This window comes from Hylobates moloch, unplaced genomic scaffold (assembly GCF_009828535.3).
Source record: "Hylobates moloch isolate HMO894 unplaced genomic scaffold, HMol_V3 SCAFFOLD_6, whole genome shotgun sequence".
In the NCBI taxonomy this organism is placed as follows: Eukaryota; Metazoa; Chordata; class Mammalia; order Primates; family Hylobatidae; genus Hylobates; species Hylobates moloch.
Window position 1 is genome coordinate 105,507,195 of NW_026652281.1, and position 12,660 is coordinate 105,519,854.

General features: G+C 45.6%; 1 protein-coding gene across 3 annotated transcripts in view; it reads left to right on the forward strand.

The window, feature by feature from the left end:
• The window catches only part of WWP2 (WW domain containing E3 ubiquitin protein ligase 2), a 188,404-nt gene that overhangs the window by 122,742 nt on the left and 53,002 nt on the right, over positions 1-12,660 (forward strand). For 2 of the 3 annotated variants that reach the window (XM_032157790.2, XM_032157791.2), the window contains one exon: positions 5,374-5,584. In XM_032157790.2, coding sequence (XP_032013681.1) covers positions 5,374-5,584 — 211 coding nt within the window. Of the gene's footprint in view, positions 1-5,353; positions 5,585-12,660 lie in introns of all 3 variants that reach the window. The other variant, XM_058441159.1, reaches the window with a different exon arrangement.

Here is a 12,660-nt window from a genome sequence, read left to right on the forward strand (position 1 = left end):
CCCATCTCTACTAAAAATACAAAAATTAGCCAGGCGTGGTGGCACATGCTTGTAATCCCAGCTACTTGGGAGGCTGAAGCAGGAGGATTGCTTGAACCCAGGAGGTGGAGTTTGCAGTGAGCCGAGATCATGTCACTGCACTCCAGTTTGGGTGGCAGGGTGGTACTCCATCTCAAAAAAAAAAAAAAAAATTAATACAGCAATTCTGTAAGGCATGATGGACTTGTAATTCCTTGTCTTTGACAATCTGGTTTTTCTATTTGAAGCCTCATTAGACATGAGTATGGGGCCCTGTCCCTGGTTGACCAGGGTGACTGTGGGCCAGTAATGTATTGTTAGAACGTAATTTCTGCTGACTATGAGTTGTGTTGGGGTGGATTGACTCATGAGGTTCTTTCAAGCTTTCATGTTCTAAGAATGTGCACACACACACACACGCACACTCACTCACTCATACTTTTTGAGAGCAGAAGAGGGGTACTCGTGAGTATTCATGGGCACAGAAGGCTTGTCCATGCTAGGATATCTAGCCTTCATATTTTTCTGTTTCCAAATCTGAACTCAAGGTATAGCACAAACTTTTTTTTTTCAACTTTAAGTTCCAGGGTACGTGTACAGGATGTGTAGGTTTGTTACATCGGTTAAACATGCGCCATGGTGGTTTACTGCACAGATCAACCCATCACCTAGGTATTTTTTTTTTTTTTTTTTTTGAGACGGAGTCTTGCTCTGTCGCCCAGGCTGGAGTGCAGTGGCGCAACCTCGGCTCACTGCAAGCTCCGCCTCCCGGGTTCACGCCATTCTCCTGCCTCAGCCTCTCCGAGTAGCTGGGACTACAGGCGCCCGCCACCACGCCCGGCTAATTTTTTGTATTTTTTTTAGTAGAGACGGGGTTTCACCGTGGTCTCGATCTCCTGACCTTGTGATCCGCCCGCCTCGGCCTCCCAAAGTGCTGGGATTACAAGCGTGAGCCACCGCGCCCGGCCCCCATCACCTAGGTATTAAGCCCAGCATTGGTTAGTCATTCTTTCTGATGCTTTCCCTCCCCGCACCCCACCCCGCACAAACTGTTAAACAGAGGAGCTGCTATGGGTGAACCAGGTTGACTCAGAGGCTCTTGGTTAGGCCTGTGGACATGTACAGCCCTGGAAGGAAACTTCTTTCTAACTAGATTTGCAGCTGCATGAACAGTCAGATCCAAGTAGTGTTGATCGGAGGGTCTTCTCCCCTGGCATGCCATGGGGGCTCTGCTTTTGTTCTTTTCGTGGTCAGCTATTTCATAATAATTATTTTTAATAGTAGTACATATATGTTACTAAAACTTTAAAAAATAAAAGCTTAAACAGTATAAAGAATGTCCTTTTCCTATTCTGCTCACCTTCAGTTTCCTCCCCCAAGGCCCACTGTTGTGTTTCTTGCGGTTCTTTCAAAGATATTCTTGGAATATACAAGTGTATGTATATATATTCCTTGAAAACACACACACATGTGTATGCACACAAACTCACAAATGATAGCACAATTGTACATTGTTCTGCACTTTTTCATTTAGTAATTATCTTAGAATGTTCCCATGGTATGTGAAGCTAACTTGAAGAGCTTCGTTCACCTCCCCTTTCCCCACTAAGTCCAGCCGAGGATGGGGACAATTTTAGGATCAAAAAGAATATTAGGCTGGGTGCAGTGGCTCATGCCTGTGATCCCAGCACTTCGGGAGGCTGAGGTGGGAGGATCACTTGAGCTCAGGAGTTTGAGACCAGCCTGGGCAACATAGTGAGACCCTATCTCTACAAAAAATAAAAATAAAAATTAGCCAGGCATGGTAGCGTGAGCCTGTAGTCCCAGCTGCTTGAGAGGCTGAGGCAAGGGGATTGCTTGAGCCTGGGAGGTCAAGGCTGCAGTGAGCCATAATTGTGCCACTGCACTCCAGCCTGGGTGACACAGCAAGACCCTATCTTAAAAACAAAACAAAAAACAAAAAACAATGGATTGAAATATTTTAAAACATATTTGAATCCAGTGCCTCATAAAGATTCTTAAACAAAATGAAACCTCATTGTTCATTTTTAGAGGATGCAAGGAAATCAACTCATTCTGAAAACTGGTAAACAAAGGGAAAGAAGCAAGCATTTCTCCTGCCTTTTCTTTACAAACTGAACCTCCAGGTAGCCAAATAGTTGATAAGGGGAGGTTTCTCTTTATAGAAGTATTGTAGCTAATAAATGAAGAAGGTGTGGTAGAATTAGAATATTACTATTTTGCAGCCTTCAGTGAATTATTTAATTATTTAAGCCTATTTCTGAACTTTCTTATTAATTGACACTTTCCTATTCATATATCAGTACCACATTGTTTTAATTGCTGTAGCTTTGTAGTATGTTTTAATACTTTAGAAACTCCCCCTACACGCACACACCACTCTTTTACAAACTCCTCTTATACATACACACACACACACACACACACACACACACACACCATTCTTCTTCTTTAGAATGTTCATGGCTATTCTTGTGTATTTAGTTTTCCTAATAAATTTTAGAATAAATTCATCTAGCTCTGAAAAAAGTCATAGTATTTTTTTTAAAATTGAGTAAAATGTATAGATGTGCATAAAGTGAATTGCCCTCTGTTGTGTTTTATTGGCTTGCCTGAGACAGAATAGGAATATAAATATCAAGCCTTGCATTTCTGTTAGGGAAACATTAATTGCACAAGATTTAGTCACTTATCAAACAACTAATTTAGCCTGTGTGCCAGGCAATATTTTATATACTTCAGAGAAAACAAGTAAATAAATCGTACCCAATTTCTAACGTCAGGCTCTTACCTGTTTGTTAAGATCTAGCTTGGCATCCATCACATCATATGAAGAAATTTGACTTTCAGCTGACCACCAGTCCCATGTGTGCCAATTTTTACATGGTTGCTATGAGTCATTATAATCTTCAGTTGAATTAGAGGATGTGCAGAGAGGGAGAAGTGGAGCATAGTGACAAGTGGTTTAGGCTCTGGAGGCAGACAGCAGGGTGTGAATTAGGTGCTATATGACCTTGAGAGGTGTTGTAGCCTCTTTGAGCCATAGTTTCCTTAAGTGATAAGTGGGGATATCAATTGTAACTAACTTATGGGGTTGCGTGTGAGGCCTAAAGGAGAAAATCCAAAGTGCTTTGTACCTTTCCTGCACATGCTGGTGTTCTGGAAATGTTACCTGGTATTTAAGTTGGTAATCTGACTCTGCTGGCCTCATGGTATCTGATTTATTATGTTCAGTTCCTGATATGATTATCTAGAAGAGGCAGTAGATGATATCTAGAAGAGGGCAGCCAGATGATCAGGAAAGGGGGGTCGCCTAGAAACACTGAAGAAATGGTAGGCCTCTTTACTAGAAAAGAGAATACTAAGATGAAACAGTGGCCATTGATTTGTTGATTGATTGATGGGTCTCACCCTGTCACCTAGGCTGGGTTGCAGTGGTGCAGTCATGGCTCACTTCAGACTCCACCTTCTCAGCTCCAGTGGTTCTCCCTCAGCCTCCTGAGTAGCTGGGACCACAGGTGGGCACCACCATGCCCAGCTACTCTTTTAAATTATTTGTAGAGATGAGTCCTTGCTAGGTTGCCTAGGCTGGTCTGGAACTCCTGGGCTCAAGCAAGCCTCCTGCTTCAGGCTCCCAAAGTGCTGGAATTAGAGGCAAAGTATCTAGGTATCTGGCCTAGATACTTTGAATTGCTTTGGAGATAGAGATGGGGAGACTCGGACCAGGTAATAGAATCAGCCTCACATGAAGAAAAACAAACAAACAACTTTCTAGGCCGGGTGCCCTGGCTCATGCCCGTAATCCCAGCACTTTGGGAGGTTGAAGTGGGCATATCACTTGAGGCCAGGAGTTCGAGACCAGCCTGGCCAACATGGTGAAACCCCATTTCTACTAAAAATACAAAAATTAGCTGGGTGTGGCGGCACACACCTGTAATCCTAGCTACTTGGGAGACTGAGGTATGAGAATTGCTTGAACCCGGGAGGCAGAGGTTGCAGTGAGCCAAGATGGTGCCATCCCACTCCAGCTTGGGTGACAGAGCGAGACTGTGTCTCAAAACAAAACAACCCCCCACCGACTTTCTGGCAAGTACATCTGTTCAACCATGGGATGATTCTGTAGTGAGCTCCCTGTAAGAAATGTTCAGGAAGAATCTGGATAGCCACTTGTTAGGGATACAACAAAAAGAATTTCTGCATTAGGAAGATGAGGCTAAATGATGACAAAGGTGTTTTCCTATGAAATTCTAGTATACATATACACATATGCAATCACATATATGGAAAATTCTCTGTATATAGCTTATCACTTCCAAAGAACCACAGTTCTTTGAAACCTTATTTGATCCTTTTTTGAGTTAGAGGATATTGCAGTGCACCCTTGGGGTCCTTGTGAACGTAAGTGATCATCAAAGAAGTGAAGAGATGGTGAAAAAGGGAGACTTGGGGACTAGTGTGTTTCCCTTCTGTCTCATTGTCTATTATCTCAGAGAGAAGACCCTTAGCTGTGAACCCTTCTTGCTTCCTACTTTGAGCGTGAGCCTTTAAAAGAATGAGCACATTATTGGAAGTTTCTGCCTCTATAGTGTGTAGGAGCTTTTTGAAAGAAGGTGCTAGTCATGTCTAGCAAACAAATGACAAATTTAAAGAAAAGGATGTGACCTTATAAACTTGGACTTGCTGCATTTAGCCCCAACACTTTTTTTTTTTGAGACAGAATTTTGCTGTCAGGCAAATTTTTTGCCAGGCTGGAGTGCAATGGCATAGTCTTGGCTGACTGCAACCTCTGCCTCCCGGGTTCAAGCGATTCTCCTGCTTCAGCCTCCCAAGTACCTGGGATTATAGGCATGCACCACCATGCCCAGCTAATTTTTGTATTTTTAGCAGAGACGGGGTTTTGCCATGTTGGCCAGGTGGGTCTCGAACTCCTGACCTCAAGTGATCCACCCGCCTCAGCCTCCCAAAGGCTGGGATTACAGGTGTGAGCCACTGCGCCTGGCCCCAACACATTCCTGTTATGTTCATCTTTCCTGCTACTCTTTTGTTGCAATAAATGTAAATGTAGCCATAGTATGTTAGAAAAACTTGATAAAGTTATGTAAAAAAGGTAGTGTTAATATATTTATTTCAGATTCATCCTGATTTCCTTTGGACAGGCATTAATGACTTGCTGTACTTTCCAAAGTCATGTTTTGTAAAACTTTTTGCTGTCGCTCAATACATGTATTGTAACATTGTAGATGCCATGTTAGCCTATTAAGTGAAAAACTTAGCAAGTATAAATAAAATTCTCATTCTTAGTTGACCTTTAAAGTATGATTTGTGCATCTTCAGTGAATGACGAACCCACAACAGCCACTGATCCTGAAGAACCTTCCATTGTTGGTGTGACGTCCCCACCTGCTGCACCCTTGAGTGTGACCCCGAATCCCAACACGACTTCTCTCCCTGCCCCAGCCACACCAGCAGAAGGAGAGGAACCCAGCACTTCGGGTACACAGCAGCTCCCAGCGGCTGCCCAGGCCCCCGACGCTCTGCCTGCCGGGTGAGTAGTCTTCTGTCCCGTAACAGATCTCTCCTCCTCAAAGACTGAGCCTCCTTTACGGGGGCAGAGACAACGTGGCTATTTATTACCTAGTGGCTAGTAGCCTCTGGGGAGGCTGCTGTGCACTGAAGCAAGGGAGGTGTGGAAGAACTGCTTGTTCTACATAAATCTTAAAAAGAATCTCAGTCGCCTGGGGCAGAATCAATGCTACCTTGTACCGTGACTTGAAATGAACAGCTTGACTCAGAGTGTGGCTTTTACGGAACAAGGAGCTCATTTTGCTTTCCTGAATCATTGGAGGGTGTTCGCCTAGATCCTGCCTAGAAAACAGCTTTTCTCTCTTGAATTTTATCTTATCAGCCCACGGAGGAATTGGGTTTTAGGCTGTGAATATTGCTGTATGTTATTCTCATAACTGGGACTTAAGTTAACATAAGCTACAAGTTTTCTTGCCATTCTTTTTTCTTTTTTTAGAGATGGAGTCTTAATCTGTTACCCAGGCTGGAGTGCAATGGCACGATTTCGGCTCACTGCAACCTCTGCCTCCCAGGTTCAAATGATTCTCCTGCCTCAGCCTCCCAAGTAGCTGGGGCTACAGGCGCACACCACCATGCTGGCTAATTTTTTTGTATTTTTAGTAGAGATAGGGTTTTGCCATGTTGGCCAGGCTGGTCTCGAACTCCTGACCTCACGTTATCCACCTGCCTCGGCCTCCCAAAGTGCTGGAATTACAGGCAGGAGCCACCACACCTGGCCCTCTTGCCATCCTTTAGTTCAGTCAGATGGCGTGGTGGCTCACACGCCAATCAGTTCCAGTGCTTTGGGAGGCTGGGGTGGGAGGATCACTTGAGGCCAGGAGTTTGAGACCAGCCTGGGCAATATAGTGATATCCTGCCTACACACACACACACACACACACACACACACACACACACACACACACACGTGGGCACAGTGACCTGTGCCTGTAGTTGTAGCTACTGGGGAGGCTAAGGTGGGAGGATTGCTTGAGCCAGGAGTTAGAGGCAGCAGTGAGCTATGATCACACCACTGTACCCCAGCCTGGACTACGAAGCGAGACCCCTGTCTCAAAAATAAAAATGAAATCTGACAGCAAAGACCTTGGATGATAAGAAGACAGCCCCTGTAAGCCAAAGGGAAGTTCAAGTTTGGTTATATGGTGAGTGGAGATTACAAGTGTGGACCTGGTAATCAAATAGCTCTGGATTTGAATCCCCCCCACCATGTGATCTTGGCTGAATGACTTAGCCTGTTGGTAAGGTGGAGATAGTCATCATACATATCTCCCCAGGAAGTTAAGGGACTCAAATAACATGGTGAACATGAAGCCCTCACTGATTGGTGGGTGTTACACCTGGTAAGTGATATTTTTCAAGTGGTTGTGAAGGGATGCTAAAGGAGGGGAATGCTTCTGAACCAGGAGGTGAAGTCCTTTCTCAGCAGCTCTGATCATGGTTGGGGCCAGTTTTCACTGCCTCTCCTGGTTATCAGTTTGGCGTGGAGGAAACCCACCTCTGTATCACTCACTAGAGTGATCTGCTGGTGATCTGGTTGACGATGACTTGGTGGTGTGTCTCCTGTGAATCCTTGTAATTCATAAAGGAAAAAGGAAGGGTGTAAGGCCTCTTAGTTGACTACAAGGTGCTGTATTATTCTTTTTTTCACTCCCTTATCCCATCTCCTTATTCTATTATTAAGCCACTTTCGTTGTTGTTGTTGTTGTTTGAGACAGGGTCTCACTCTGCTGCCCAGGCTGGAGTGCAGTAGTACAATCTTGGCTCACTGCAGCCTTGACTTCCTAGGCTTGAGCGATTCTTCCACCACAGCCTCCCAAGTAGCTGAGACTACAGGTGTGCACCACCACACCTGGATAATTTTTTTTTTTTTTTTTTTTTTTTTTTTTGTAGAGACAGGGTTTCACCATGTTGCCCAGGCTGGCTTAAGCCACTTTCAAAAACCCAATTGTCAAAACAAAAATCCTTTATCTGAAGGCATATGTGACCTTTACCACGTACGTATTGTTTTCCTAGCATGAGCCACGCTACCTAACTCCCGTCTCTTCAGAAAGTCCCGTTCCACATACCTTTGCACCTCAAACCTGGAGAGAATTGGCAGGATTGAGAGGCAGCTCTGGGATGTTTTTTTGTGAGGTTTTTGATTTTAGTGAAGGTTAAAGTGAAAAGCTCACTAATCAATTGCTTTGTGTCCAGCTACTCCCTACAGAGATATTTCTCTTTTGTATGTGGTAAGGGAATACTCGAAAGACCTTTGTTTGGTTTATAATTTCAAGCCTGTATGTTATAATTTGGGGGGAACAGAGCAGAATCATGTTGGCAGAAAGGAGAGAAAATGGCTGCCTGTGTCCCCAGTGAGCTGTTTGTTTTCTTTCCGCTGAGCAAATGCCTGGAAGGCCGGCCTCACTCCTGTGTCAGTCACAGGCAATTAGGGCTAATGGCTCAACATGTCTTTATGTAGGGCGTGTGTGAGGGTTACTGTTCTCGGGGATTGGGCACTTCCTGTTTCCAGGCAGCTGGAAAACTCCAGGCTCTGAAAACGCTCTTTATTCTAAGTCTGGCAGATCGAGCAGCCCAGGGAAGCCGATTCCCCTCCCTCATCCTGCCAGAGGCTGAAACACGTTTCTGAGGTAGAGCCTGAACAGCATCTTTTCCTTGGGGCATTTAGAATGTGATGAGGCCCACGTGTGGGCCTGGGGAGGCTGCTCCCCGCTTGAACATGTCCGATGGTCCAGAGAAGGGTGTCAGAGACCCAATTTTCCAACCCAGATGGCTTCCACGTGCTCTTTTCTAAGATGACCAGGAGGGCTTTGTGGGCTGACTCAGGGCCTGGAGATCGTCAGCCACCTACCTGGAGACCGACTAGCGCTGCTGAGTTTCTAAGAGGGAGCACTGCAGGCTTTTGGTTGGCTGATGGAAGCTGGAGAGAGTACGATTTCTGCCAGCGATCCTTCCAGTTCATAGGCCTGCCAGCCCCACCCCAGCTTACTTAAAAGTTTAGGAGATCCAGGCAAGGCGGGTTATTAATTTACCCCTGGTGTTCCAGAGTCAGGGGACCAACGAGAGAAGGAAATCTGTCATTTCTAATTCCAGTACCAACAAAGGGTGTGCTGTGGCAGAGGGACTGGAGTGCTATCTCATAGGAGCTGTATCTTCTTGAGTTTGCAGAATGCCTTTATCTTTTATGAGGATATATAAATGCAGCAGCTCATTTGAGTATCTACTAGTGCCCAAGTTCTATATTCGAGGTTTTACACTGTTTATTCTTTCATTAGACAAAATATCTGTTACTATTTAAGAGACAGCAGGTCAGGTGCTGGGTATGGCAGATGCAGTGCCAAACAAGAAATGGTTCTTGCTACCGGACTGTTTCACGACACATGCTCTGATCACTCAGTTTTCCCCCTGGCTCGACTCAGCCATTCCCTTGGCTGCCTCTGGGATCTGATGCTAAGTCCCATATCTGCCTCTTGAGCCCAGTCCTCTCCTGACTCACTGCCTGGACAGTTCCACGTAGCTATCTCAACCCAACAGAACTTATCATCTTACCCATCCCTTCCGGGCTAGAACCTGGTCCCCCTCCTGGGAATGGTGCCACCATCTGCCCAGGTGACCTTCAAGTCATACATCTTTCCCCTGCCCCTGACATCCATTCAGTCATCAAGCCCTGCCTCTGGGCCTCCAGACTGTGCTGTCTCAGCTTCCCATACTGATCCCGCTTTGCATTTATCACAGGTGTAATTTGCATACGATTTATTGAGTGACCGTCTCCTCCACCATACTCTAGGTGCCGTACAGGTAGGGATCGTGTCTTTCTTATTTGCCCCTGCATGCCCAGCACCTAGCACATATGTACCTAGCCTGGCACATAGTGGGACTCCAGGAAATAAATGAAACAATGATTCTCTCTTTTTTTTAATTTAAAATTTTATTTTATGATTTTTCTTTTAATTATACTTCTGAGGTATATGTGCACATATGTGGGGTGTATGTGCAGAATGTGCAGTTTTGTTACATAGGTATACACGTGCCATGGTGGTTTGCTGTACCCATCAACCTGTCATCTACATTAGGTATTTCTCCTAATGCTATCCCTCCCCTAGCCCCCCACCCCTCCGACAGGCCCCGGTGTGTGATGTTCCTCTCCCTGTGTCCATGTGTTCTCATCGAAACAATGATTCTCTTAACTCTCAAATCTGCCCACTTGGCTACATACTTTTGCAATATTCCAGACCAAATTACCATGATCTGTCACTCGAGTGACTGTTCTTACCCTTTCCCAATCTATTTTAACTTTTCTTTTTTTGAGACATGGTCTCACTCTGTCACCCAGGCTGGAGTGCAGTTGTGCAATCTTGGCTCACTGCAGCCTCAGCCTTATGGACTCAAGTGATCCTCCCACCTCAGCCTCCTGAGTAGCTGGGACTACAGGCACCTGCCACCACACCCAGCTAATTTTGTTTATTTTCACAGAGACAGGGTCTCCCTATGTTTCCAAGGCTGGTCTCAAACACCTAGGATCAAGCAATCCTCCTGCCTTGGCCTTCCAAAGTGCTGGGATTATAGGCACGAGCCACCGTGCCTGGACCTGTTTTAATTTTTAAAAATAAAACTCTGAGCATGACCTTTCACCACTTAGAATGCTCCAGTGGCTTCATATTGTCTTTGGGGATACATTCCCAAATCCTTAATAAGGCCTAAAAAGGCCTGTGTAATATGACCCCACCTACCCTTCAAGCCTTCGGTGGGATCCACTCCACATCTCTGTCTAAGCCACGATAACTTTAATTTGACAAATGTATCACCCTCTCTCCGGACTTAGGATCCTCCCCCATGCTGGTCACTCTTTCTGAAACCTTCCTTGCCATCTTGTCCATTAATTCCTATACATTTTCAGGTGTCAACTTAATCAGTAAATCCTTCTGGGACTCCCTCCCTGATCCCTGGTGGACAAGAAGAAGCGTGTCCTTCCTCTGTCACTCTTCTTACACCTGTCATTGCTTGTTTTCTGCCTCTCTGCTATTCTTGGCTCTGCACGCCAAGGTGGCTGGGAGCCTGGCACAGAGTAGGCCCCCAAGACATTTTTGCAATGAATGGATGAGTACTTTTAAATGCCGTCTTTTTTTTTCTTTCCTTCACCTAGATGAATGTTTTTTGCCTCTTTGATGCCTCAAAGAAAGAACAGCTGTGGCAGCAATATTGCATTTTCTTCCCAAGGGCAAGAAAGTTGAGCCTAATGCTGTCATTCACTGGCTTGACTGGCTTTGGGTTCAAATATGCATCTCTCGTAGTTCAGAATGCTGGGGGTTTTTTTTTGTTTTTTTGTTTTTTGTTTTTTTTTGAGATGGAATGTCACTCTGTTGGTCCAGGCTCCGTCTCCCAGGTTCAAACAATTCTCCTGCCTCAGCCTCCCAAGTAGCTGGGAGTACAGGCATGCACCACCACGCCCAGCTAATTTTTTGTATTTTTTAGTAGAGCCAGGGTTTCACCATGTTGGCCAGGCTGTGCTCGAACTCCTGACCTCAAGTGATCCACCTGCCTCGGCCTCCCAAAATACTGAGATTACAGGAGTGAGCCACTGCACCCAGCCCTCAGAATGCTCTTCCCTGTTCATAAAGGATCACTCTTCCCACACTGGCAGATACTGTGCAGCACGGCTCCTCTTCACTGAGGCATTTGAGCTAAGCTTGATTGCTTTCTGGGCCCTCCAGAGGACTCTGTCTTTCTAACTTTATCTTCTCAACTTATCCAATCTCCCTTACTGAGTGACAGGAGCAAGGTTCTCTTGGGGATCTCATGGCTCTATTTTTCAGGTTGCTGCATTTTTTTTTTTAAATTGAGATGGGGTCTTGCTCTGTCACCCAGGCTGGAGTGCAGTGGCATGATCATGGCTCATGGCAGCCTCAAATTCCAAGCCTCAAGTAATCCTCCTGCCTCGGCCTCCTGAGTAGCTGGGACTACAGGCACATGTCACTATACCCAGCTATTTTTTTTTTTTTTTTTTAGTAGAGATGAGGGTCTCACTCTGTTGCCCATGCGGATCTCAAACTCCTAGGCTCAAGCGATCTTCCCGCCTTGGCCTCCCAAAGTGCTGGAATTCCAGGCATGAGCCACTGCGCCTGGCTGCATTGTCTTTTTGAAATATGCAGCAGATGAGACTTGGCCATATGTGGTTACATACGTCTGCATGTTTTAAGAACTGAAGGCTGCTGAAACCTGGGCTGCAGAGGTCCAAATACAGCACTCCCCATGCCTTTTCTCTGTCCCCATCTGTAAACCCTCCTGCTTTCCATAGCTTTTAAATTAACTAGCATGAAAGAAGCTAACTGGAGGGGTATGAAGTTTTCAGGTTGCAAATGTCTATGAAAGAAGGGGTGCCAGGAAGGTTTGGGGTGCTGGTTAGGTAGTGGTTCAGGCCGTGGGCAATGGGAAGCGAGGCTGCTTTGGTCTACGGGCCCTGTATCTGTTTTTTCTCAGCACCCAGCCCATTTTGGGGACCCAATGCTCATTATCAATGAGCCAACTGTGTGTACATGGCTTAGATAAACTCCAAGCATGTCCCTTACAGTCTTTGCAGCTCCCTCGGTCCCACACACACAGAGGCACATTATTTTGCCCTGGCAGCCAGCACGCCACTGTGGTTTCTTACATAACGGAGGGCGTTGTGTTTGGACTGCCGACTTACCTAAGCTCTGCCATTTCACACCATGCTTTTTCTCCCGCAGCCATTGGCTGCCCCATCTGTTTCCTGCCTCTGAGTGGAATTAATTGAGGAGGGATGTTTTCTGGATCTTTCGGATTTGCCATCTCCTCTACCCCCCTGCCCAATTATGGATATCCAGAGTCACTCTCTTGAGATGGCCCTTAAGACACTATCAAGGACGACAGCCTTGTGAGAGTTCTGGGATGTTTGTTTGTGGGGACATTCTAAGAGATGTTGGGATTTGGAGCTTCTCTGCTAAGTTATAAACCAGGCGCTGCCATTGAATTTCATTCCAAACTCAACTTCAACACTAGCCAAAGAGTCTTACCCAAGGAGTT